The sequence below is a fragment of the Dendronephthya gigantea genome, unplaced genomic scaffold (genome assembly GCF_004324835.1).
Source record: "Dendronephthya gigantea isolate DGI-Jeju-01 unplaced genomic scaffold, DenGig_1.0 000076F, whole genome shotgun sequence".
NCBI lineage: Eukaryota > Metazoa > Cnidaria > Anthozoa > Malacalcyonacea > Nephtheidae > Dendronephthya > Dendronephthya gigantea.
In genome coordinates, this window is record NW_021163086.1 from 328,409 (window position 1) to 355,145 (window position 26,737).

Sequence of the window (26,737 nt, forward strand, 5' to 3'; positions counted from 1 at the left end):
TCAAAGCTGGTTTGACTTCATTAAAAATTTATTTGATAAACTCAAAATTAAATTTAAACTGATGTGAATTTGATTTAGCGTATTGACATATCTGTATATATTACAGTTCGCATTTTGGGAATTTGATTTTACGTATCACGCATTTGATTTAACCCAATACAAATTCTATGGGCATGTGTACTCCAATTTGAGCTGCAAACGGTGTAAAGGCGGACTGGCCAGTTCGGCTCCCCGGACAAAAGGGACAAAAGTTGCTTCATCGTTAATTGTTAGTGGTCTCTTCATCATGGCGTTTTCTTTGAATTTACCGCCAATATGAATACCATGCATTCCATTCAATGTTCTTTTAAAATCGAAATAATTTTGCAAAAAGATGGAACTGACTTTTGAATGGAGTTGACTCTTGTCTCTATCATCTATGCTTCAAACACAGGCTATTTCACGATGTCGAGGCATTAACCACGTGTTTCAGCATTTGCGCTTTCGTGAGAAGCCTTTCTCTAGCTAGTTTCATAAAAGGTAGAACTACAAACTACAAAGACCCTGATAAACAGATAGATGAACAGAAAAAAAAGAGATACCAAACTAACCGTCAGCCCCACTTCTGAAGTTCTATTATTATTTACTTTTTTACAAGTTCCATTATTATACAGGGTGTATATAAAAAGGCAACATTTAATGTTCAAAAGTATGCACTTTGTGAGCTACACAGCTGGAAGTAGCTACGATAATGCAGTATTGTGCTTAATTGCAATATGAAATATTTGCCTTTTTTTATACACTCTCTACACACTTGCAGTTTTGTGTAGCCATAGCTATTGTATTGTTATTAGAAATTATTTTCCCAAAAACACTTAAAACAAATTTCATATCTTCGTCCACCAATCTATTAATTCTGTACATTGTGTCGCAAAACATCAGCACCTAATCTCTTTAATAAGCGATGTGCCATGGGGGCATTTGAGCTAAACTGCTTGGCTGCTTTTCTTGCATTTCCAAAGCAAATTCAAACAAATTGCGCAAAGATTGCTGGCTATTCGATATTATATTTTGCGACACAGTAGAAAAAGGGCATTTTTGCCAAGTTGGCCTTCCCCTAAAAGGTAAGAATTTAATTCTGAGGTCGTTTCTAACGTCCAAACACTACCAACTGATTTAAACCAATCCAAAATTCCCTCCAGAGAGTATACCTCTCCAGGACCATTGCAGACTGAAAAATTGTCTACCGGCTACGAAGAATTGCTAGCGCTGATTTTACTCATTATGGCTACAATTCTCCCACAAAACGTCTTCGTTTGGGGCTTTTATCTTTCTCCATATAATTTTGCACGTTAGCCACGAGACGTGGATCATGAGATACAGTTCCATCATACAAATTATAGTCGTTACCTGATCGTTCATCGTCAGCCTTAAGCTGTGCAAAGTGCTTGCAAGTGCAACAAGTGTGCTCTCGACATGAACGCAAATAGAACAGACTCCGTAGTAAATCAGAAAGAAATTCACGCGCGTGTGACCGTTAAGTATGGTCAGGAAAGCTACATGACATAGACTACAAAGAATGTTGTTGATGACCTGTCCAAAACATTGAAATGGTAGGACGAATGGCGTCACCAGTCCGACACAAAACATTCTGGAGTACCCCATCAGCCACGTACTATAGCCTGGTCCAATTTGGTTTTTGATATTAATATGAACGCTCCAAGAGCCATTGAATAGATACTTGCTGAACAGATAGAAGTTAACCGTTCTCGTAATATTCCACAATGGATACGAAACCTCCAGGAAAAGGTACGACATCAGGTTAGTTTTCCGTAAAGCGGGGCAGTAGTGAAATCTAAGATACAAATGACATGATAACGACAACAGGACACGAATTTAACCGACATCTCAACAAAGAAGTCTAAAACACTATTGGCATGACATGATACTTAAAAAGGTGATGAAACCTATGATACAATTGGCAGGACAAAAAAGACTTCTGGAAAAGCGAAATAGCAATCAAGACAATGAATTATTAACTATAGTTTAGGAGTTGGCTAGTTTAAGCTCTTTCGTATTCGGAAAACTGATCAAACTGTAACAAAACGGATCGATTGGGGACAGAAATTGAGTATTCAAATGAAGTTTTGCATTCTTTTTAAACATTTCGGGCTTGGATATGTGCAAAACTGTGGAACAGATCCGAGAGGTAAAACTGAGGTTTTTCGCTAATGAAACGATCTGATTTGTTCGGATTTTTAAAAGTGGTTGGTTTAGAATAATTTGACTGTTCGGTTCCCTATATATGGTTTGCTAGTTTCGTCCACTGGCTCATATTACAAAGAAAATTCGGAGAGAAAATTTTTAACTTCACATTATAATTAATAGTACGAATTCAGGATGCGTTAAACGCTGTAGTTAAAACCTGAGGAAATGAACTAATCTCACAGACTAAGAAATAATATAAATCATTTGAGAAAGTAATAGGTGTTTTAAACTGATACCAAATATCGTGTCGCCATGGGGTTACTATATAGTACAATTAGTACAATTTTGTTTGCCTTACCTTATTGTCGAGCCAGGATATCCATAGCCCGTTACCAAATAGTTCAACACCGATACGGGACTAGGTAAAGCTATGACTAAAGCTGATATACTCAAAAGCAGCATGATAAAATACCTAAAATTTCAAAACCATTTTCAGCTATGCAGTGTAGGACATTTTAACAGCCAAAGTCCTTTTATTGACTGCATGAGTGTAATTTTAAAAATCATACACTTCGTATCCCTCAAATACGCCTCCTCCAAAACCATCACCTTTGCATGCAATTTATGGAAACCTGAATAAACATCTAGATAATCTCTCTCTTCAAATCTCTATGCTGCCATTCTGAGTTTTATTCGCCTCTCTTCTATTTAGACTTGGAACCCTCCGTTCATTAAAACCTCTCCCATGATACACCATTCCCGGTCTTGTCAGGAGTTACTTTTTTCTATTCAATGGGCCCTGTTTCTATGGGGAAATCTCGAATTAAAAGCAAATACCTTGGAAAAGAGAAATAACTTTCACTTGAATCATTATACTGGTTGCGCACAAGGCAGAATAGCGTATGTATCCAACGCAGTGGGCCGGTGATGAACCAATGGATGCCCCTATAGAGAATATGGATTATTATTGAATTCATACGGGAAATATCAACATAAAGATTCGCATACATGGAAAATTTATATTCGAAAATTAGAGTAAACATTCATGCTTCCGAATTTTCACATAAAAGCGCGTGGGCGTATCCATATGCAGCTAGTGTACATTTAGGAAGAGGTTCCGTCGTATGCCCTTACCTAGCCCACAATAGTGCAACAGCTATGACAGTCTCACTAAAAGAGAACAAGAAACCACTGACAAGCGATGGCACCAGCCACTGTATGATTGCTTTTGATAGCGGAGCAATTCCACTAAAAAGTGAAATATGTACATGTTAATTCTGTAGAAGTTGGCTGCTTTTATTATTAATTTTCATCACTATATGGTTATCAATAAGAATTGCCCTTGGCATACCTTATTATCGTACTTAACGATACACATTGGGAAAACGTCCATCGTACCAAAGGAGTCAAACAGACCAAGGATGGTAACAAAACAAAAGAATAAACCCAGCTCACCAACTTTCGGACAATTCTGGAGAAATAATAAAATTCATTTTTAACATACGGCTTCGTTTATTTTCCCCAGCTCCAGGGCTAATTTTGACTTTATCTGTATAGATTAGTTGCATACAATTATTTCATTTTATAAATTCATTTCATAAATTTATTTATATAAATCTATTCCATCGATAATTTACTTAAAATACGTGTAGTGTAACTCTAACTACTCTACACTAGACGTACACTGCGTATAACTGAAAGCATGCTATATATAACTCGACATGCACCCTTAAAAACTTTGAGGTTGGTGTGGAATTTCAATGGGCCTGGCACGCCTTTCTAGCTACGCGGTCTGCCTCTCTGTAAATGAATTATTATTGTTAATTAGATTGCGGTTTAAAAATTTACAGTTCAACTATAATAGTCTTAACCTGGTCATAGCTTGCAGGTCTCTTATATGTAACAACCTAGTCATAATTCGTAGCTTTCTCTTTGTAAATGAATTATTATTGTTAATTATATTACAGTTATTAATTAGTTTAAATATTTAAGCTTTTTTATTTCTTCGTTTTTTTATTTTTTATTTTTTCTTATTTTATAGTCATAACCTAGTCATAACACGTAGCTCTTCCATTAAAAAAAATTACAGTCAATAAAAATATGCTCGGGATACTCGGCTTATTATTCTTTCATAAATGTTTAATTATTGGACACGCGGTGAAGACATTAGACTTTTTGCAAATTCAAGCTTCATCGATCTCTATACGCAATTACAGTATCACCTCCTTTAATTACTCAACAATGCATATAAAAATATCAGTAAGCAACCAGGGGCGCCGGGAGCAGTTTAGGGCAGCGGGGGCAGAGTTTTAGAAAAGGCCACATTCATTTTACCTTAGCAACCACACGAAGAGGAAACTCAAATTTACAAGTACATGCGAACTTGCAAATCCACGGGAGAACGGATTTTCAATAATATTACCGGTTAGTTTTTATGCGAAAATTAGGCATCATGATTAAATGTTGAATTTATGATATGGTAGCAAAGGGCATAGGGCTGCCCCCGCTCGCCCCCGTAAGCAAAGGGTAGGGGGGAGCTGCCCCGCTGCTCCCGTGGTTCCGGCGCCCCGGTAAGTAACACCTGTCTGAAAATAAATTGTAGTTCAAATTCAAAACCAAATAAATCAACGTTTTAAAATTTGCTTTCAGACCACGCCTCTGGACTCGGGCCAAATTAAGCAAACCTTTGTGGAAGACAACTGAAGGCTTGCTTGATCAGTGTAAGAATGGAGCAAAAAGTTTTACGAATGCCGCAATATGTTATAGTAATATCAACGAGTTGGTTTTAGTGAAAAGAACCTCTAAGATATCATCAACAGCATAGACGTTTAGGCTTAAAACACTAACCTTATGTAGATGGAGATAAAAGTGTAGATTTCGTCGAGGATATAAAGCACCGGTTCCAAACGAGGCAGTGGAACAACAAGAATAAGCGAGAGCTAAAAAAGCACCAAAAAGATATATTATATATATATACCAACGTCTTTAATTATCATGTATGTTTGTCTTACTAACACTGTGCTTAGACCATATACTTTACATTTTATTACAACCTGCCAATATTGCTGCAATTTCTTTACTATCATGCAATTAAGGTTTTTGGGTATGCTATATTTTGACGCGTTTTCTCGTATAGGTATCTGGTTGTTATCAGTACCATATTCAGTATCTTCGATTCTAGATATTTTCCCCAGGCAAACCCCTTTAAAGGCCGTTAATTTAACAGCGGAGGTGTGGAGAGGGTTCTTACTCAACGGATTTTGAAATAAGGATGTATAAAGTAAAGAATACAAACGAAAATTCTAGAAAGAGAGTCCACGTTTTTGCAACTTAATTAAACACTCTAGCCTTCGTTCACCTGTAGGCGCATACCTACTACAATATTGAAGCAGAAATTGAAAATGTAAAATCTTCGTATTTATTTGTTGCATCAGATAAACCACTAGTATGCACTGCATGTACATATAGCACCACTGAACCCAGGTACGGAAAGTATTAACCCGTTTATCAATGACGTCATAGGATAGGGACTGTGTGACGTACATCAACGCGAGATGTTTAGGTCAAAGTCCATGTTTCACTCTGACACACGTGGAAAACAAGTTGCAACCCGAAAAATTGGCATATGTATATATATATGAAGATCGTCGAAATTTGAATTGAAGGAAGATCTGCTGAAGAATAATATTGAATTTGTGTGAATTTTTCAAACGAAACGCTTTTAAACAGCTGAACGAGATACGAAAAATTTATATTCTTATATAGCGGATAATTTTATTCGAAAACTCTCTGTTACTGTGACAGTGTTACAGTCTATTTTAAATGATATGTATATACTTCACTGATTCTGTTGAGTTTGAAATTAGCATGCAAAAAAGAAGTAAGAAATATCATGCGAAATACAGCTTAAACGCAAAAGTACATATTTCATAGAGGGGCCGGAATACATAAGCAAAAATTTCAAACGAATTTAAATGTACCTCATGAGTAGCAAAAGTTCACTTACTAAAATGTACTTTTTAAAATGGTCCTATGAGTATATATAGTTAGGCCTATACCGTAAAGAACTATTTACCAACCCTCTGGGCTGCGACTCGCAGCTATAATTCAAAATCAGAATCATTAGAATATCCAATGTTATCACAGTTTATAGAAAGAAAGATTATGGTGATGTCATTGATAGTTTTGCTACAAAAATTCGCACCAAATGGTTCTACCTAAATTTGCAATGCCAATACGAAAGTTGCGAGTAAAGTATATAAACTTACCATTAGCACAATCGAGTTGATGTTAGGGATGCCGTCAAATACGCATGTTAGCAGGAAGAGCATATTGAATATGACTACACGTATAAGAACGGTAAGGACCATTACACGTACATTTTTACCCATTGTAGTCGGTAAAATCGGCTGCTGCGGGACTAAAGTTTCCAGCGAACGGCAAACAAATGTTTAATTGCGTCATAGGAAGAAGATATCTTAGTTTCATTTTAAATCCTTGGCTTGCAGGAAGTGAGATTTACGGCATTACAAACAGCGCCATCAGAAACGTTTGTGACGTTTCACATTTACAGCCATCCACGGAAAGATTTATCTGTTTATCCACAGTGTATCTGGCCCAGGCTTTTGACCCAATCCAGCAAAATCGTAATGTTGCCAAATAGCACCGTATTTTAATCAACCCAATATATCTCTGTTGACTTTGTTGTTTGGTTGTTGTAACTTGACACCAAACATTCCCACTGTTGCAAATCTAAAATTGTACATGTGGGGGGAGGGGTGATTCGATCAGGAAAACTAAAAAAAATGTTCAAATTTGTTCATACCCGGTTCTAGAATAGCACCTATTGATACGCCCAGGAAATGACTTTCACACCAAACGTGTAAAAATAGTAATTAGGTTTCATTATAGCATAGCGAAGAAAGATGGCACACGCAGACTGTATGCAAGTTAATGGCGAACTAAACAAGTGATAAACTTGAAAAAATGTGACCATTCAACAAAGGAATGTTTCTTAGCTTAAGAGACATTTGCAGAACTTGGTACCCGCGCCTTTGCATAATAAGCCCAGTGAGCTCTATATGAATAAGCCTCGTTCCCATGCTGCGCAAAGGCGCGGTTACTAAATTTCGCAATTGGTCTATTGCATTAAGCTGCGAAACGTATTTTATTTTGGGCAGAAGTTCTTCGCCAAAAAATTATTCAACGATATGTAGTCTATATTCTTGATTTGACACACAGTTACTAGTCCATTGACTATCACGGCTTTTGCGGTGAAGGTTTCAAGGCAAAATATTTTGAAAAGTTTCCCAAATAGCACACTATAATATTGACGTAATAGGATGTTCTGTATCGTCCGATTTTACATATACCTCTTGGAACAAGCTGATATTGGCTTCGAAAGTCTTTCATATAATACATCGGTTATTCTTCCTTACTGAATGTATATTGGATTCTACTTTAAACAAGGAACTACATACTTAGACTAATATTGTTCTATGATTAAACATGATTTGAGCACAAGTTCTTATATACAGTTTTGTAATATAATTGAATTTGCAGGTAAGATTCCATTCATATTTTAAGCTGATGGCAGATTCATTACCATCAAGTACCATTTTTAGGATGCAATATTCTGGTTTCAGTATTTTTGAAACGTCATAAAATAAGTAAGCCTATTAGAATTCTATCGCATCACAAAGGTATAACCTTTAACTAAACTTTTATGAAAATTCTTTATAGTTCCTTTCTAGAAATATGCTCATCCTGGGAGTGAAAGGGGAATAAAAACTATTCGAATAATTAGAATAATGAACGACTGTTGTTAAAGCAATGATATCCGGTGGGTTTGGCAACTTAAACTTGAACACAAATCTGTCCATATATATCTACGAACATGTATGATAAATGCATATATATATATTACATTATCTTATATATATTATATCATCACCATCATCTAGGCCTATTGCGCCAATGAGGCGCACAGGGCCTGTTATACATTATATATTATACATATATTGAGTATAATCATATATATCCCCTCGACAATTTTACATATTGAATGTTTGCTTACTACCTTTGAGGCATACCACATCAGGTATATACAACTAAATTCCGAAGCTAAATTTACTAGCTGTATATATTAGCATTTAAATTCTCTACGTGGTGAGCTATCACTAGGTACTTTGGGGTGGAATAAAATGAAGCTGAGAGGAGTTTTTATTTGAACTGTCTTTCATTGTTGTAATCGTAGCTTGAACTGTTATTGGCGACGACGACAATTGTACAAGACAACACCGGTTGGAGTTCCAATAACAAAAAGAACACCAATCACGAAGATAATTGCACAAGACAACACAGGCTGGAGTTCCGATGGCAAAAACAACACTAAATACGATCACGATGATAGTCCACCTACTCAAACCGCATCTTCCTTTTTGACACTTTCCATTGCAACAGTATTCATCCACGTCACCACAGTGTAAATTAAAGGTACAACGATGGCCAATACAATCATCATGGCAATTTTCATTTCCACAACAGAACAATCCCCCCCCCCCACAGTCAGCGTCCAGAAAACAAGAGTGACCGCGACAGTTGTGAAGACACGCGTTATTGCAGCAATGGTCGTTTGGACCGCAATCATAGCTTGTGCTGCAGTATAAACCTTCTGTTCCTTGGTGAAACAAGGTGACAAATGCAACAAATAAGATAAAGTTAATAGCGTCCATTCTTAGCCAACTGAATACGTAATAAACTCTCCCTTCAAGCTTTTTCTCTATAAAAGGACTTTTATTATTCTAACAGTAGAAGCTTCAGTTGTAAAACAGGAACTATATATACGCACATCACGATAGGTAGCACTCTCTTGTCATGACGTAATAGGATGGAGCTATATCGCCCGAATTTAACATACCTCTTGCAACTATAGATATCGACTTTAGAATACTTTCATACAATACGATTTTTTCCTGACAGATTGTATATATTGAGTCCTTTCTTAAACGAGGGACTATGCATTAAGGCGAGGAACTATGCAAGTCAACCAGGAGAACCACGCCCCCCAATCTAACTAATGCAGAATGCAAGGATAGTGCATGCGGTTTGAATTCAAGTATGCACTCAAGCCAGATTTTCTAGAACAAGTTGAAAAGGCATGGCTCTCGGTTCATTGGAACCAAACACAAAGAAATAGGAACAACGATTTCATCCGATTTCAGTATTTTTGAAAAAATTTTTTTTACCATTATCAAATATGATTGGCGCACATGTTATTATAATTTTGCAATATAGTTTTATTTGCGGGCAAGATTTCATGTACGATTTTGACTTATAGGTATATTCAGTGGGCTAGTTTTAGTATTTTTGAAACGTCATAAAATGAGTAACTTGTGAATACGTTGACAGAACTGATTCCTTGTGAGCTTCTGCCTTGACTTCAATGAACATTTTAAGGGTCTGTCATGCCCAGGGCCTATTTTAAAGAATACCGCATGCACACAATGAATGAAGCATCAGTATCAGAGGGGAGCCGAGGCCATAATGTGTTACCACAGTTGAAAACATTAAGATTTGGTCTCCCATGCATATCGTCTGAGACAGTGGCTATCTTTGTCTGATCAATGTTTGTCAATGAGACAAGGAACATGGATATTTGTGCAATATAATTATGCATAAAAATGATAAACCGATGCTAATTTATAACAGCTAGTTACATGGTAAAACTCTATAATCTGTATAATTACAAAACATATAGCATTTGTATAGGATTTAAATTCAACGTGGTGGGTTCTCACTTTGAGAAAGTACTTTGGGGTGGAGTAAGATGAAGCATGAGAGGATTACTATTTGAAATATGTCCCATGCTGGTAATCCCAACTTGAACTGGTGATGCGGCAACTATAGAGCCTTGCAATTGACGTCGACGAAGATAATTGCACAAGACAATACAGGCTGGAATTCCGATGGCAAAAACAACACCAAATACGATCATGATGATAGTCCAGCTACTCAAACCGCATCTTCCTTTTTGACACCTGTCATTGCAGCAGTATTCACTCTCATCACCACAGTCTGAATCAAGGATGCAACGATGACCGATACAAGCATCATGGCATTTTTTATCCCCACAACAATACAATTTCCCACCGCAGTTAGAGTCAAAAGAACAAGCGTGATCGCTACAATTGTGACGACACACGTAGTTGCAGCAATAGTCGTTCAGACCACACTGAGATTTGATGGAACAAGACAGGCCGATACAAGTCTTCCGACAAACGTTGTTGCAACAGAAACCATAATCGCAGTCAGAATCTTTAGTACAAAATGTTCCCAAAGACGACAGACATCTAAAGCGACATTCTGAATAAAAACGGCCTTTCTTACAGCACAATTTTTCACCGGGGCACTCGTAGTTTGCCCTGCAGAAACCTTCAGTTCCTTGATAAAACACAGTCACATATGCAACAAATAAGATAACGTTAATAGCAGCCATTCTGAACACGCAATTAACTCTTCACTTCTGTGCCTGCCTTTATACAAGAACTTTTCAGACTCACAATAGAAAGTAAAACCGGAACTATAAACGCACATTTCGGTGACGTGATAGGATGTGCTATGTCTTCCGATTTATTCATACCTCTTGGAACCAGCCGATATTGGCTTCAGAAGGCAATACTCACGCACGTTTTCCTTAGTAAATGTCCGTGACACCTCTCTTAAACAAGAAACTATATACAGTGAATAACTGCATGTATAATCTCGCTTAGAATGATCGAGATTCAGCGTATTTATTTTTACCGTTGAATTTAGGCATCCAATGAAAGTACAAGCGGTTTGAATTGTGAAGTATACACTCAAGTCAGATTTTCTACAACACGTTGAATATAGGTATGGCTTTCGGTTCATTGAAGCCAAATAAAAATAAATAGGATCGATGATTTCATCCGATTTATTTTTTGTTTCCGAAAAATTGTTTGTTCCATCATTAAATATGATTGAGGACAAGTTCTTATAGTATTGCAATTTAATTTAATTTGTAAGCTATACAATTTTATATATGACAGATTTTGACTATACGAGAAGCACAATGCATTTGCCATAATTACCGAAATATTAAATATACTATTCGCAGTGTTAGTTATGTTCAGTATTCTGGTTTTAATGGTTTTGAAACGTCATGAAATGAGTAAAGTTTATGAACTTGTGCCGGACTTTCTGATTTCCGGAGATCTTCGGTTTTGACTTTTATGTAAATCTTAGGGGTCTGATAAGATACCCATTCGATATTTTAAAATGAAAGCTGAGATATCTATCAAGGTAACATGGATACAGGACAAAAACGATTCATAACCTGCAAGCTTACAGGTGCATGTTTTAAAAAGATGGGTGTCTATTTTATTTGCTATATGTAAAATGAAGCACGATCGCTTTAACTTCAAAAAATATGTCATTTGAAAAAACTAAAGAAGTTACCGAATTTCGTTTCTACCGTTTGGTTACAGATTGGCATATGAAAATGCAAACGTAAAATTTAATAAAATTTGTCTATATTAACTTGTCTCTGCGAGCATCCCTATATTCTTGACGTGTATCTCGATTTCAGCGATTTTGGTTTTTCAGGATTTTTTGAACACACGTAGCATAGAACAGCGGTTTCATCCTATTCAAATGCGTGATACTTCATACTCGCACTTACGTAACTTATGTGCGATCTCAACTCGGAAGAGAATCTACCTCCTCCGCAGGCCCTTTTCGGGCAAATTCTCATCAGCAAAACCGCGATAAAATATTGTATACCTTTATCATAATATAAACAAGTTTAAGTTTTTTGACACGCAATATTGCCATTACTATCCTGAAGACTATCCAAGAAATGACTGGGGGAAGATAAAGGTACTACGCGTATGCACTCGCTGCATTTCACTCACAATTTGTAATTCTAGTATATGTTTGCTTTATATTATCATACAGAGGCTGAGCACCGTTAATAGTTTGGTGTACAAGGCAGGCGCCCAGAGCCAAACCTAGGAATTTACCTTAAATCCTTCAAATTAAAAGCACGTCAGTATCTTCTTGCATCAAAGTAAAAAATCGAGCAAGCAGCATACCACAAGTTGCACGTTGTGAGTAATTTACATGATTGTAAACAGTGTAAACGCCTTGGTTGTTGAAATAAATCGGACTTTTTGCTTTGTAATACCTTTCCCAGAGAACTTGCGTTTAAGAGATATTACAATACGTTTAGTTAAACAACAGAAGCACGTAGTGTTGTCGGAATGACTACACCACTGTCAGGATCATGTTATTTACTTCTTTTCATACCTCAGAGTCATTTCACGCTTAATTTACTCTCGGGCAACCGGGCTAATGTAAACAGCATTTACGGGTGTTTCCCGACTCGGGCTGCTCCATCTCCGCAGCAATTGGGGTTGGTTGATATGCAAATTTTACAATCACAAGTTGACTAGTTTCTTTCAAAAATGTTCCGGTCCAACAGAAATTATATTATTTTTAGGCTTCGTAGTAGTGTTATATATTATATGCAGAAAGACCAGTTTAAAACAATATGGCCTTCTTAATGGCTTTCTATAAATTAGTTAGTTTTAATAAGTGATTTAACTGATGGTTCACCTAAAATGTTTCGATGATTACGCAGCACAGGAGTGTGAGCCACGATTACACATAAATCGTTTTAACCGTCGAGTCTTAGTTTCGAGTTGATCACCACAGGACTCGACGAGGTCACGTAAAATCCAAAAATTACGCATTTTGCAAGAATCGAATTCTTTTGCAAAAATAGCGGATTCAAAAAGGCCTAATATGAGAGCGCAAAAAAAAGGAAACATATATAGGGTTAATATATATCATTCCCGCATTATTACAAAAGTTATCTCTGTATATAAAGTTATAAAACTTCTACGCAGCAATATATAGAATACGTTCTGCTCCATATACATATTATATATCTCTCATTTTGTCTTCATACTATTCAAAGCCGAAACCTGTAAAACGGGTAGAAGTAGTTTATAGGCGTCTTGAACGTGCGATGAACTGTTTGAACATTCAAGATAAACTTCAGTAATTAGTGGTGTTATATTATCATCGTCCTCAGTCTCATTCACAGCCGTATTCAAACACTGGGCGTAACTGGTTGACAAACTCGATATGCGATTCGTTACGACTCTCGTCATTGAGCACAAACGGGTCGCCCGATCTTCAGCAGTCACTGTGTTGTCTTTATCGTCCACCAGCAGGATCATTTCGGCAACCTTTCGAAACACTTCGACCGATTTCGCTGTGATGTCAGCAAGACTGGTGATTACGTGAGAGAATATGTCGTCAGGTCGACGGCAATTTGCCGACGTTTCTTGGTCTTTCGCGCACTGCTTCAGCCATTCACTGATTGACTCTTCAGTCTGGTTTAATTTGTTCGGCACAAAGGCTAGATTCAGGGCCATTGCACACTTGCCGATTTCGACAGCAAACTCTGTGTTCACGCTTTCCTCGCGATCTTCCTCGTTCGGGGTAGTTTTACCAAACGCATCTTCAATTGCCCGGAGTTTAGTTTTTGCTTGCCCAAGGTCGTCCTCAAATATATCAATAAGGGCCGACTCAATCTACATGAAAAGATACAATCAAGGTTATTTGTCGCATGTATATATACTGAGCTCTTCTTTGTTAATGAATTGCAGTGCGGTTGGCAGCTTAGGTGAATCGCAGTTCACTTAGGGTTCCCTTGGGACAAACATATCAAAGACATCGTGAATCTACTATACATTTGCTACAATGCAGAGACAAGCTGCTCTAAAATATTGCTATTTCAAGTCAATACCTTGGCTTCACATTCCCGAGAAAGAATTTCTAATGCCTCAAGATGTGCGAGACCTTGAAATCGATCAAATTCATCATTAAAATTCACTTTCTCCAAAACCTCTTGTGTCTTTTTTTCCGCAGCTTGTTTAGCGCTTTCTTCTTTGGCTTCACGCAAAATCTGCAAAATGAAAATATGAGAGAAATGAAGGACTACAATTTACATAATTATAAGTCACACTCAGGATTTTCCCCTTGATTTGCACCACTATACATATGTACAAAACTCCTTCATACAAACCTGAGATAACGATGGTTTCTTAAACATGTCTCTTTTAACACGAAAACCTGGGTCACCTTCAGAAATAACATCCATCGTTTTTTTTCCAATTGTCTCCAACGCATCTATGCCTTCTGTTACCAGTTCAATTCCTTTGCTTGTTACTGCACTGGACAGAGACGTTAATCCCCAAGATGAGAAGAAGGAGTCCGAGCCTTTGCTATCGGTATCTGTCGTATTAAAGCAGTTTGTGTGAAAAAATATCAGTCAATATTATACATTAAATTTAAATTGTCCAAAATAAATGCGCCGTTTTGGCCACGTGAAGATTAAATTTATCATGCTATTCCTGCATTTACCAGTAGATACAGTACAGTACTACCATCGTTTGGCCAGCGACCTCCTCGTATTTACCGCTAGAGCAGTAAATAGTAATTTCTACTGTCTTTCACAACTACCGCTACAGAGGTGGAGATTGATGAGTGGAGCAGGAAGCGGGAATTATTATTATTATAATTATTTTATAGCGTACGTTTTACGATTTCACAGTCGGAAAATATTCGGTATAATATATTGAAATTTTCCAGTTCTTAAAAAAGGTTTTCGGTTGAGAATTAAGTACCATATGGTACAGGTATGGTATTTCAAGGAGGGATTGGTTTGAGGATGAACGGATTGGGAGAGATTTCTTTATATGTTTAAACATAAAACTATTTTCGAGGTAACGAGAAAAATGTCAATATTCACCCACGTTTGACAGAGTTTATCAGTTTCATTCAATTTAACGACACAATATTTAACATCTGCGACTGCATGTAGAATTGTGCAGATGCTCCCTTTAAGCAACGGTCCTCAGACGGATTTCAATATAATTGTACTTGTGTACAGTACGTGTTCGCGAACTTTCAAGCTAAGGGGTGTTTTTACCTAATTTCTGAGGCGTCTGGTTCTCAGAAGACTCGTTCATTAATGCTCTAAAATTCGGCTAGTAATGCTCTAAAATATACCATCCATCGCCGGCAGTCGCCGTTGTTTGAAATCTTTCAAACCGTTCGTGAAGACAAAAATTTTTGTAACTCTGTTCAGAATTACAATAACTATAATTTTTAGTCAACACGTTCATTCTGTTTTTTCTTAGTTCTGATTAATCTGCAGGCTTATTATGCATTTATTCTAAATGTAACTTCCTTCTATATTACAGCTTTGTAATATGCAAAGGATGTAACATCCCATAGATTTATCTCATCGAGCCTTGAGGTGCATGCGCAATTAAACTTTTTCGCAGTAGCTAGCTATATAACGGGAATAAATTAGAAACTGTGACGGAATCAGATTGAACAAACTCGGTGGGAATGATCAGGAAAATAACTAAAATTAAACGGCATAAATGAAGATTTCGGTTGCACTGTGACTACTGTCCGCGCATTTTGATACATTTTTTGGAAGCCATTCCAGTTGGCGCCAGCCCAATCTGGAATCTTTTGCCGACGCGGTGAATATGTAATTGTTCTAAATTTCATTAGAAGACAAGAAGGGGTTTTCATGTGTAAGAAGTATTGAAATCCAAAATATGTTAAAATTTTAAATTGTAATAGCTTAGATTATACACTTTCTGAAAATGTTTTTGGTCCACCGACTCTTATTTTGAAAAGTCGGTGACCAAGGTCTTTAATAAAAAATATTTCTAGATCACTTTCAATCAAATAAAAGTATGATACGGGTATATTAAAATTTATTGAGACAAATCGATGTTTGCGTTGACAAACCCACTTTCATATAAAAACGAATTTCAATGTTCTTTTCACGTATTTAAAAGGTAGAACTATTTATAAGCAAGAACGTGGTTGAAAAATAATAGGGGCAACATTTTGTTTACCCTTTAAATATATCGTACCGGCGTAGCTCTCTATTAATATTATTTAGTATAAATTTCGGGGTGACTATTGATTTGATTGTCTCTGAAGTGATAGTCACTGACACTGATTGATGACTATAGCTTCTTGTTGTTTTTCAAATACGAAATTTAAAGTAATTATAATTTCCTATGCCTATGGGGGATTTATCCAACGTATTTGGATGAATTTAAAAGAAACTATTTCATGAAAAATTTAATGGAATTTGAAAAAAAAAAATTAAGGCAATTATTCATGTCCACCTGTACATAATATACATTAGTTTAGGAGCCTTTCAAAGATGATAGAGTTCACATAAAAATCACTATAATTGAGGAACTCGCAAATGCTTTTGCTGGATATTAAAATACATGATAAAAAAGAGAATATAGTCTAAACATAAGGTTGAACATGTTTAATTTCCACATGGTCTACAACTGACATTCATGGCTTACCTGCATTACTGTTGCTTTCATCAATATTCCGATCAATCTCAGCAGGTGTCGGCTCCATTGTAATGACGTCTTTCTTTTCGTCTTTAGGATAGGCTTCATCTTCTAGTTCACCTGGCTCAGGTATACCAAGTGTTGTTTCCACTTTTTCAATGACTTGGGACAAACCAGACGTCATTGTACTTGTGGCTTGATTCAAAACTGTGCTCCATGATCCCCATACCCAACCACCACTGACAGAAGAACTACTTGATTCATTTTGTTGAGCACTAACACTACTCGATTTGTTTTGTTGGGTGCTCTTTTGACCATTTTCATTTTGTCTAGAAAATAATATTTGTACAAAGGTTTTAAATAAAAGGCTAACTGGTTCACTTGTGTGTAGAACATTGTAGTTGCCTTACTACATTGACTAGATATTTCATAGTTTCAGCAAACAAATGGCACAGCAAAAATTTTTATTTCTAATTTGCCAAATATCTAATTTTTATATTATTTGGATGAGATTTAGAGCAATTCTAAATAGCACATATACAGTTTTTTCATATACATTTTCATCCTGCATGTCTCATATTTTTCTTAATCATATAAATCACTAACTTTAGCCACAAGCTGCTCAGGAATTTTAAGATTCTTCTTATTGACACATTTTAGCAAACAAACCAATTTTTTGGCTTTTTTTTCTTACATACAAGGTTAATTGAAGGTTGTAATTGAAGAAAAATCTATTAATTTTAAAATTGGTTTCCAAAAAAAATTGAAGATCAATGAGAGGCCTGGGAGTGAAAGTGGGAAACTTGCAATTGTGCATCAAAATTTTATTTTTAGCATGCAATTGCAAGGGAGAGCTTATTTTGCCTTCTTAGAAAGCCAAACCTAGAAATTTTGTTGACCTCCTAACTAACATGAGCCTTTATTAACATTTGATCTGACCACAGTTAAGTGTGATCTGACCTTTGTACCCAGGATCCAAGTTTCAGCCTGACCTACTGGCCTGACCACTTTATCAAAATATGTATCAATTCCTTATCCAGCAGTCCCTTACCCAGGTTTTCCTTCATCAACCTTTGTAGCAGTATTGATTGTTTCTTTATTTTCTCGTGTGTCTCGACCCTCAGAAATATCCTTTTTGTGTCCACTAGTACCAATATTGCTTTCTAAGGATTGTTCGTCAAGCATTGACTCCGATCTCTTCTCAGTGCCTTTAAGGCTGCCTGTTTCATCATCAACCGTTTTTCCAGAATGTGCTCCATTTCCTCTCGTGTACTGGATTCCTTCTGATATAGTGTCCGTCATAATTTTCTCTGTTTCGCCACTATTTGTTACCACTATACTGTCATTGCCAGAGACATATTCGCATTTTGTGCCTGCTTTTTCTTTGCCTTCGCCCTCATCAGCACTTTCAAAATCCTCCTCCCCTTCACTGCTCCCATCCCCTACATCATTAACGGGAATACTTACGTTTTCCATGCAAAGATTGGTTATAAAATTAAGTAACTCCTGTGTTTACATGCAAATAGAACAACCATTCGACCACGTCAACATGACCGCGTGGCGATTTAACAAAAAAATACCTGGATACTAATCTCAATCCACTGACTTGAAGTATCGATGGCTCAGGTACGACTCGTTACCAGTTTACCACAAGTAACGCCCGAAAAACGAACTACGTTTCGCCGCCACAGTCAATCTCACAGCTTTTTTCGTTACAGCTATAAATTTATTCTGACAACTTTACTTTATAACTTTCAGTATAACTAAAGTCAGATCTTACACCCGGCAACACCCTATTTTCATTTATTTAATTTCGACTACAATATTACAATTAGGCTAGTAGGCAGTTGATATCATATGATCTAAATTGTATATACAATAGTAAATGGCAGTACACACGTACTGCTGTGCTGGTTTTCGTAATTCCTATGACAAGGCGAAATGGCAGTCAACGGAAATACTAAATTGCTGTTCTTTTTTCACTCCCCTCTGGTTAATCCCCAATAACGAGGTATGTAGATCGCGTGTCCAGCTCGTACATTCTTCTTCACCTGGGCATAAACAAGTATTCCACGGATGAAGACCAACCAACCTAAGAAAAAACATTTCAATGAAAAAAAGTTCTGTACACAACAAAAAAAAATACGATAGCAAAGAATTCTTTCTTTGAATTTTTATTTTGAAAGATGTAAACATTGTAACTCAGCATTGTACTCATACTCTACGATAACTAGTTTCAAGTTAATATTTCACAATGTAGAGAAATAAGTAAAATTATTCATGCAAATGAATGCCACTGTTGACTGGTGGTGTGATATCTCTCAAATATAGTCAAACTGCATATACCCTACTCCTTGGTATCCGGATTTTACAGAACTATGTATGTGGGTAGTTTCATTTCATGTCTGGTATACAGAGGCCGGTTGTTCGAAAGGTGTTCAGCGTAACGGTGGATAAGTTCAAAATGGAAAACAAAATCAAAACAAAATCTGTTTATGTGACAAATGAGCTGAAATATTTCGATGTAAATAGCTTTACTTTCAAGTACAGTAGTAAATTTTGGCTTTTCCACCATTTACGCTAAACGCCTTTCGAACAACCGGCCCCAGTAGTAGCCCGCAAGCAATATTTCTTCATCTTACCCAGAAGAGCGATCAGCCACCACAACCATGCATCCTCGAAAGCCAGATCTTTACAACATTTGCTATGCTGAATATGACATATAAAGATATCTTTAATAGCAATTTTTTCAGAGATTAATTTACTGGGAAAGTGACGCCAGACTAGGCCAGAGGGGGTGCAGGAAATTATCTACGAGAATTAGCACCAGACCATAATGGGTAATTTAGAGACTTATATTTCTTAGACTCTGGCAACGTAAATAATATATACGGCCCTGAGAGTTGGTGCTTGTACCACATCTCGTGGACAATCTTCCCCTCACCCCATAAAACCGCACGGGTCCATCCCTATTTTAATACACGATAGAATTGCCAGGGTATGCATGGTTACGAAGATCGATTGAATAATATTGCATTCATTTAGCAAACGCTCCATTTGCTCCCAGTTCAAACCAATGGACCTTTTTCAAAATGACGTAAAACGAGGAAAGTATGATGTTACACGAAGTTTGATTGGCTCGATAGTTTTGTGGAGCCAATCAAATTTCGTGTAACATCGGACTTTCCGCGTTTGACGTCATTATAAGAAAGGTCTATTGGTATTAGCATATTGCATGAATGTATTTCTAGTTTGCTCCTTGAAATTATATGGATATATGGAATATAAAGTATATTCTATGGCCGACAGTAATTGGTGTCCCACTGTTGTGGTGACCCTGCCATGAATGCATGTTACTGGCGAAGTGAAATAAATAAAAATGAATAAATGGCCATATATTAGGCTCCACGATTCATTATTGTGTACACAGGAACACGAAATCTAACCTTCAGGATGAACACCCATTTTATGAGCGATAGACCAAATCCTGACAGAGCACCGTATCGACCAGCGACAGTGTCCGTGACGCAGTAGGCAAAAATGAAACCAATCCAATTGAAAATGAGGGAAACTGAAATGAGAGAATAACTTCAATCGAACGCGTGGAGATTGCTGTCAGAGTTTATTCGCCCCAAACGTTGATTCCGGTGATACTTTTAATCGTTCAAATCAGACCCTTGTCCATTTTTTTTTCTTTCCATATAAATAACGCACTATAGGCTCCCTTTGGGGAAAAGCCAACTAGATGGTTACCAAACAAAAAACGCTAGTTTAAAACTTTCTTTTAGAAAATGTTTAAACTCGAATACATAGAGACCTATATAATTAAGCAAGATGTCAGATTGTATACGTTACCAAGAAAACATAGTGCAAAAAGACTATCCGTGCCAAGTTGAGCTCCTAAAAAAGCAAAATAAGTCTCAGTATAGTCAACCGTTCTTGTCAGATCTTTAATAAGCGGTCGTTCAAGAACCTGAAGCTAAGAATAGTTCGATAATCACAAATAACCAACTATTGAAACTACTGAAAACTATATATACTGAAAAGTTGTTCGGTAGTAAGGGCTGTAAAGCCCGTCTAAACGTGAAACTAAATCGTGTTTAGCGAGCGAGGCGAATAGGCGGCTTCAAGACACCTGAAAGACTTCAACGTTTAAACATTGCTATCAGAAATGAGTTTCCAACACTTATACCTTCGCTATTGAATTTGTAAACATACTTTACTGCATTGCTTGCTTCCTGGGCAGCAAGCGCAGACGTAATCAAATATGCGCAGGTTGACGAATTTTATCTCAGTAAAATAACAATAAAATAATAATAATAAAAGTACAATAAAAAAAGAAAAATACAACTATTCAACTTACGACATTCGTCCGGGTCTCTTACTCCACCGGGTTCGAACTTCGCATAATGAAAAAAAATAACATAACGATTAGTACTGATTGGAGGAAATAACCATAATACTATTGTCTTCACATCATTGTTTCTTTGGCACAAAAGCGTATATGTATCATGTAATACATGTATACAGTTCACCTGATACATGTATAATTTTGCACTCGACCAATCCTAAAGGCTTTCACACACTCATCGGAAAAACTCGCAAGCTCGATGTGTGTAATTTCGTCCAATCACAATACTTGACAGTTTATTTTAATTAGATGCAAACACTCGCTGCGAGCTAGTTAAGGTTAAAGAGTATTAAGGCTCCATTTTTGTTAGGGATCTGAATTAAAGGCCGAAACAAAACAAAAGGGAATACTAACTCTCGAATCGGAGTGTTTAGTCATTTCAGCTTCTTCATATGTTGGCAGTTTTGCAGCAATGTCGTATGCAGGAGGCATTTCATCCACACTGTTTATACCTATATACGACAATAATCATCCAGCATAATTTTTTAAGATATAAAGATAAGTTGCAAATCCCATAGTTCTGATCGTATGTATATCAGATCGTGAATAAGGTTTGTTATATGGTCATTACCTGAAGGCGATTCTTGTTCCGTTGTACTTGACGAGTAAGAGGGAGGTGGAGAAGTTGGCAGAGGTGCGGACGACGGGGTGGGAACAGGTGGCGTTGTGTCATTGTCGTTGAGCATCGGTTCACGCTCTGACTCTGTAGCATTTTCTGAGTCGGTCAACTAACGAAATTGGAGACAAATTAACTCAAACGTCACCCTTAAGTGTCTATACAAGCTTCTCATATTTATATTAGTTAGGTATTACAAGTATATAAATTCCATACAATTTTCTATGAAAAGACCGGAATCCTCTCAGAAAATCATTTTCATTGAGATCATGGTCAAAAATTATACGCCCAGTAGCTGGCAACTTTTGAAAAGAGTTACACATGTAAATTGGAATTACTACATCTTGCTTTTCTGGACATTTCATTGTTTTGGAGATTTGCCTTATCTTTACAGTCTATCGTTCAATCTAAGATGATAGCAGAAATTCTAACACCCTATTAAACAAATAATAATAATAATAAAAATAATAAAGCTTTATTGAAAAAAGTATTTAAGAATCTCGTTAATAGGCATACTTACAATACATTATAATCGATATGACTACTTACCAACTAGTATTTACATGCTACAGAATTTAGTATGAAAACAATATGTGTGTTCCATAACAGCAAGATCACAACTAACGTTAACACCTAAGTTTATGTGACGTTACTCGCTCAATCTGTTGTACGCCAACCATTACTGAATAGCTACATCTTTGTATGGTAGTCTGAAGAATACCTATCAACTATAACATTGCTTTACATTGTTTTAGGCTCAACCGCATACCCTTAGTTCTAGCATATAGTTGGACGTCGTTAACCAAAACGGTGTTAAACTAAATGAGCACCTCGGAATTATTTAGATGGTCGCCAAGTCATCAACAAACTTCACTTTCAAGTTCCAGTCCAAAACTATTCGATTTGCCAAAACCGCAAACAGTATCGGTCCCAATTTAGTGCCTTGTGGTATACCGCCATTCACATTTTTGAAACAAGAATATAACCATGAACACGGACACAATGCTTCCTTCCAGTATGGAAAGCACGTATCCAGCTTAATGAGAGAGGACGTACCAGTTTTATCAACTCGTGAATTAAGATGCTATGATTGACCAAATCAAAACCTTCCCTCAAATTACCAAAAAGGTACGTACTGAGCACAATCAATGTAGTACAAGGACCAACGTAGTACAAGAACCAATGGATGTGTTGTTCACCTTTCATTGCAAATTGACATGGTTTTTCTTGTCACTGATGTCATCTAATAGGGGTTCCAAAATAAAGCCCTCCATTACTTTTGGGATTTGTGGGGTTCACGATATGGGACGGAGATCTTTTTCTACGTTCTTAAGTAGAATAGTTTTCAGTATCGGAGAGAAAATCGGTGACTTGATGAAGAAGCTCTGGGATTGTTCCTTCCTTCAAAGTGCTATTGTACATTTCTGCCAATAACGGAGATAATTCTAAAGCAAAAGCGAACTACTCTACTAGCATGCAACATTTTATATTCATTGATGAACATCTGTTGGAATTTCGTCCAAAGGATTACATAATGGTGTTCAGAGCTTGATATTCTGCGGACAAACTAATGAAATAATTGTTAATATTTTCCACCAGTTCATCAGTGATGAAGCGTGACGAAGCTCCCAAAAGTTGCTCCAGCCATTTCACTCGACTCACCATTTAGAGGCATTACCACCATGATGTACATTTTGGAACTTATCCTTGCATGTAGTCGGTCTTTGATGTAATGCATGTTGTGATGTAAACATTGAACAACATTTTTTATAGAATGTGTGTTTCATATTTTTTCTTTGCTCAAAATTTTACAACAGTATGTTAAATGAAAAACTGTTGCTCTAGTCACCAATGTTAGTTCACAATATGACTTGTTTGCAGCATCAGCACATAGAGATGCTAATGTGTATCTCTAAAACAACTAAACTATTCCTAAGTTTCCTTAGCTTATGAGACTATGATTAACACACATTCTTACAGCACTATACCATAAATTCAATTTGTTGCAAGCAATTGCAGGCCAAAGTGTTGTATGTCAAACACATGGTTTGCAAGAAGTATATTTGTCTTTTTTCTTTTTCAAATCTTAGCTTTTAAGACTTTAACTTTGACTGGTATTTTAAAACACAGCTTGCTAATATGGAAGCAAACTCCTTTTTGCTAGGGGTAATTTAGCCTAATTTAATATACTCATGAGCAAAAATTATAATTCAAAAGTACTATTGCAGCAAAAATTACATTTCATGAGTTTAATTTGAGACAGAAGATTTTGCCACTAGATTGCCAGTGTCAACACTTATTCTACATTTTAATTACCATGCACTTGCTGCTGTCTAATTTTTTTGTACAAGGATCATGTATTAAAATAAGATTTAATATTTCCCCAACAAAATAGGATAGTTATGTAGATACTGTAGATAGACTAAGATAGTTATGTACAGTAGATACTGAAACCAAAAACATCTGTGAAAGTGTATAAAGCAACAAAATACACAACAGGGAATTGTTAGTGAGAGATTGCTGCATAGGATAACTGAAGCAGAACGGTACACCTCTCGCATATCAAGGGTATAAAATACACACTTTGCCCATGTATCTCAATTTATAACTCGGCCACCTGAACGGCAGTTTTAAAAAGATATATTTCAAATAGTTCAACTAAGAATAAAGTTCCGACGTACTTATTATTGGTCTGTGCCGTACACTTTAAATGTTTTAATTTAATATATATTGGGCTTGTATCTTTTCTTCTGTGTTTACGAGATCAAAATTTCATATAAAAATCAATGACGTACCCTTGTGTATCGTCCACTTTCAGCCATTGTAGAGCTTTTCTCGATCTTTTCCTGTTGTTTCGCCGACTAAAAATACCAGCAAACAGTGCCTTTTTATTTTAAGATGTAGATGGCTTTCAATAAAAGCGTAAAATACGACAAAAATCTATAAAATAATTCTACAAAGGCAAGTTCAAGCGAAATTTTATTTATAAAGAGAAAGATCCACTCCGAATTACCTCGAATGTATTACGGACATTTACGGCTATGACGTCACGTCATTACCATTGGCAACCGATGAACTCTAATAACACTGGATGATAATGATGTTAAACGTAAACGTGGAAAGACGTTTTAAAAAGTGTATTTTGGAGTAAAAGTACAATTCCAAACCGGTTTGATACAACCAGACCTTGATGTGTGGCGATTTTAGATAACTTGATCATACAGAGGGTGTCAAAATAAAAACGAGTAATTTCTTGATATATTGCTTTGGCAGATGGGAGATTTAATTGAGGTCTAATCTTGCCCAACAATCGTAGTCTTGATGATGCCTGTTTAAAAGTACCAGTGGCATCAAAATTCGATTTGAGATTCAGTGACGAATTAGTTTCAACAACAAGGTCCCTGACACCATAGACCATCCAGAAGACATTTGTCAGATGTCTTCTGGATTGTCTATGCTGACACCGATTCTTATATGGGGGGGATTTTTTGTAGTTCACGGAAATTGGCTCATTTAACTTGGATAGGCGTTTCATTGTTCCAAATAAGAGCATCTCAGTTTTACCTTCTTTTAAATTCATAATAAATTCATTTTCATCCATCCAAGCGGCGATACTTTCCATATCATTTGACAATTTTGAGTTAATTACCTTTATATCACCATCAGCATACATAATTATACTAGACTCCTTGACTACATCAACTTTCAACATTTTTTTTCTTCAATTAAAATCATAGATCTCAGTGATTATTATAAAATTCAATATTTCTAACGACATAAGGAGACTTTTTGGGATTGCAATGACAATTTACTTTAATTTGTCAAGTTTGTTTTATGTAATTAATCTCGGGAGGTACGTACCTGGTATGGATATAAACCATAAGCTGTTTTAATAATTATAGTCAACTGCTTGTCCTATATCAGTCTTAGTCTAGTGGTGAAGACAATTGTCTCGTAACTTTTAGGTCGGTGATTCGAATGCTGGGACAAATATATTCTCATTATGACTTTGAAAAGGTATTTGAAAAGGTTTGAAAAGGTATGAACGTGCCAACAAATCTATTTTGACAATTTACTTTGACAATTTAAGCCAGCGATGCATGTAATCCTAGTTTTTCTGAATTTGGAGACCAAATACTTGACGCCAGACGTTGGGCTCATCTGTAACAGGCTTAACACCAAGTGCTGATGCTCTAATCCTTTTATGCTAATTAGAAATTTGCTTGCATACATGTGCGCGTACTATCTTTAACTATCTACGTCTGTACTCTGTGATGTGTGCACCTGGTTATTCTGCATTATCATTCACTTTATAGTATTCTCAATTTTGATTGGTTAATTTACCTGCAGTTAACTGCGTGCAAATAATACTCAGCTGCAAATAATACTCTGAGCATGCGCATTAATGTCAATTTTATAAACAATGGCGACTCGCTTTGCCGAACTGTCCGATAAAACGAACTCAAAATTGAAAATTGAGTGGTGAATGAATTGAAAATTGAGTGGTGAATGATAAAACAATTATGGAACTCGGTTCTCGCAAAATATCGTGATTTGTCGGTGGCTCGCAGATCAATTATTTGCCTCTGCCTTCGGCATCGGCAAATAATTGATCTGCTCGCCACCGACAAATCACGATATTTTGCTCGACCTCGTCCAATAATTGATAACTATGTGCATGCACTATTGCATTAAATCAAGAATCAAGAATGTTCTTTATTCACATCATTTCTTAACTAAATCAACCTGTTTTAGCTTATAGTAAATGCAGTGAGTGAAAAAGGACACTTTACAGTTATTATAAATATTTAAACGCTTTTGGAAAACCATAAAAAGTCAAATTTAGAAGAATAAAGAAACCCAGCGCAGTCGCAGGGAACGAATAATAATCCCGCAATCACCGCATAGAGCAATGTCATACACACTAAGCCTTCGGCGTTGGAAGTCGCATCCACAGCGTGACACGCCCATCTATCTGTTCTTGCTCTTTTGACCATAGGCTAGTTATATGCGCCCCAGGTGAAGCTAATGGTTACGGTGCGTTTTCCTTGTATTTTTAATGAGGTCAAGTCTGATTTCACAGGTCATAAA

The 26,737-nt window shown here is 36.5% G+C and overlaps 3 protein-coding genes across 3 annotated transcripts; all 3 read right to left on the reverse strand.

Annotated features, from left to right (window-relative positions):
- Positions 1 to 33: 33 nt before the first annotated feature.
- Positions 34 to 7,272, reverse strand: LOC114531986. The gene is made up of 8 exons (XM_028553582.1): positions 7,013 to 7,272; positions 6,456 to 6,939; positions 5,035 to 5,126; positions 3,539 to 3,658; positions 3,322 to 3,435; positions 3,025 to 3,132; positions 2,546 to 2,659; positions 34 to 1,834 (listed from the first exon to the last, which is right to left on the reverse strand). Exons 2-8 carry the CDS (start codon positions 6,576 to 6,578, stop codon positions 1,255 to 1,257), a joined length of 1,251 nt encoding a protein of 416 aa, XP_028409383.1. The 5' UTR covers positions 6,579 to 6,939; positions 7,013 to 7,272; the 3' UTR covers positions 34 to 1,254.
- A 5,414-nt stretch (positions 7,273 to 12,686) lies between these two features.
- LOC114531955 (protein FAM114A2-like) lies at positions 12,687 to 18,171 on the reverse strand. Its single transcript, XM_028553549.1, has 5 exons — positions 17,671 to 18,171; positions 16,629 to 16,948; positions 14,303 to 14,511; positions 14,024 to 14,182; positions 12,687 to 13,808 (listed from the first exon to the last, which is right to left on the reverse strand). Exons 1-5 carry the CDS (start codon positions 18,093 to 18,095, stop codon positions 13,161 to 13,163), a joined length of 1,761 nt encoding a protein of 586 aa, XP_028409350.1. The 5' UTR covers positions 18,096 to 18,171; the 3' UTR covers positions 12,687 to 13,160.
- A 194-nt stretch (positions 18,172 to 18,365) lies between these two features.
- LOC114531965 (NEDD4 family-interacting protein 2-like) lies at positions 18,366 to 24,643 on the reverse strand. Its single transcript, XM_028553559.1, has 8 exons — positions 24,442 to 24,643; positions 21,602 to 21,758; positions 21,385 to 21,482; positions 20,983 to 21,019; positions 20,475 to 20,519; positions 20,066 to 20,190; positions 19,262 to 19,328; positions 18,366 to 18,711 (listed from the first exon to the last, which is right to left on the reverse strand). The coding sequence occupies exons 1-8, from the start codon at positions 24,466 to 24,468 to the stop codon at positions 18,599 to 18,601; spliced, it is 669 nt and encodes a 222-aa protein (XP_028409360.1). The 5' UTR covers positions 24,469 to 24,643; the 3' UTR covers positions 18,366 to 18,598.
- Positions 24,644 to 26,737: the final 2,094 nt, after the last annotated feature.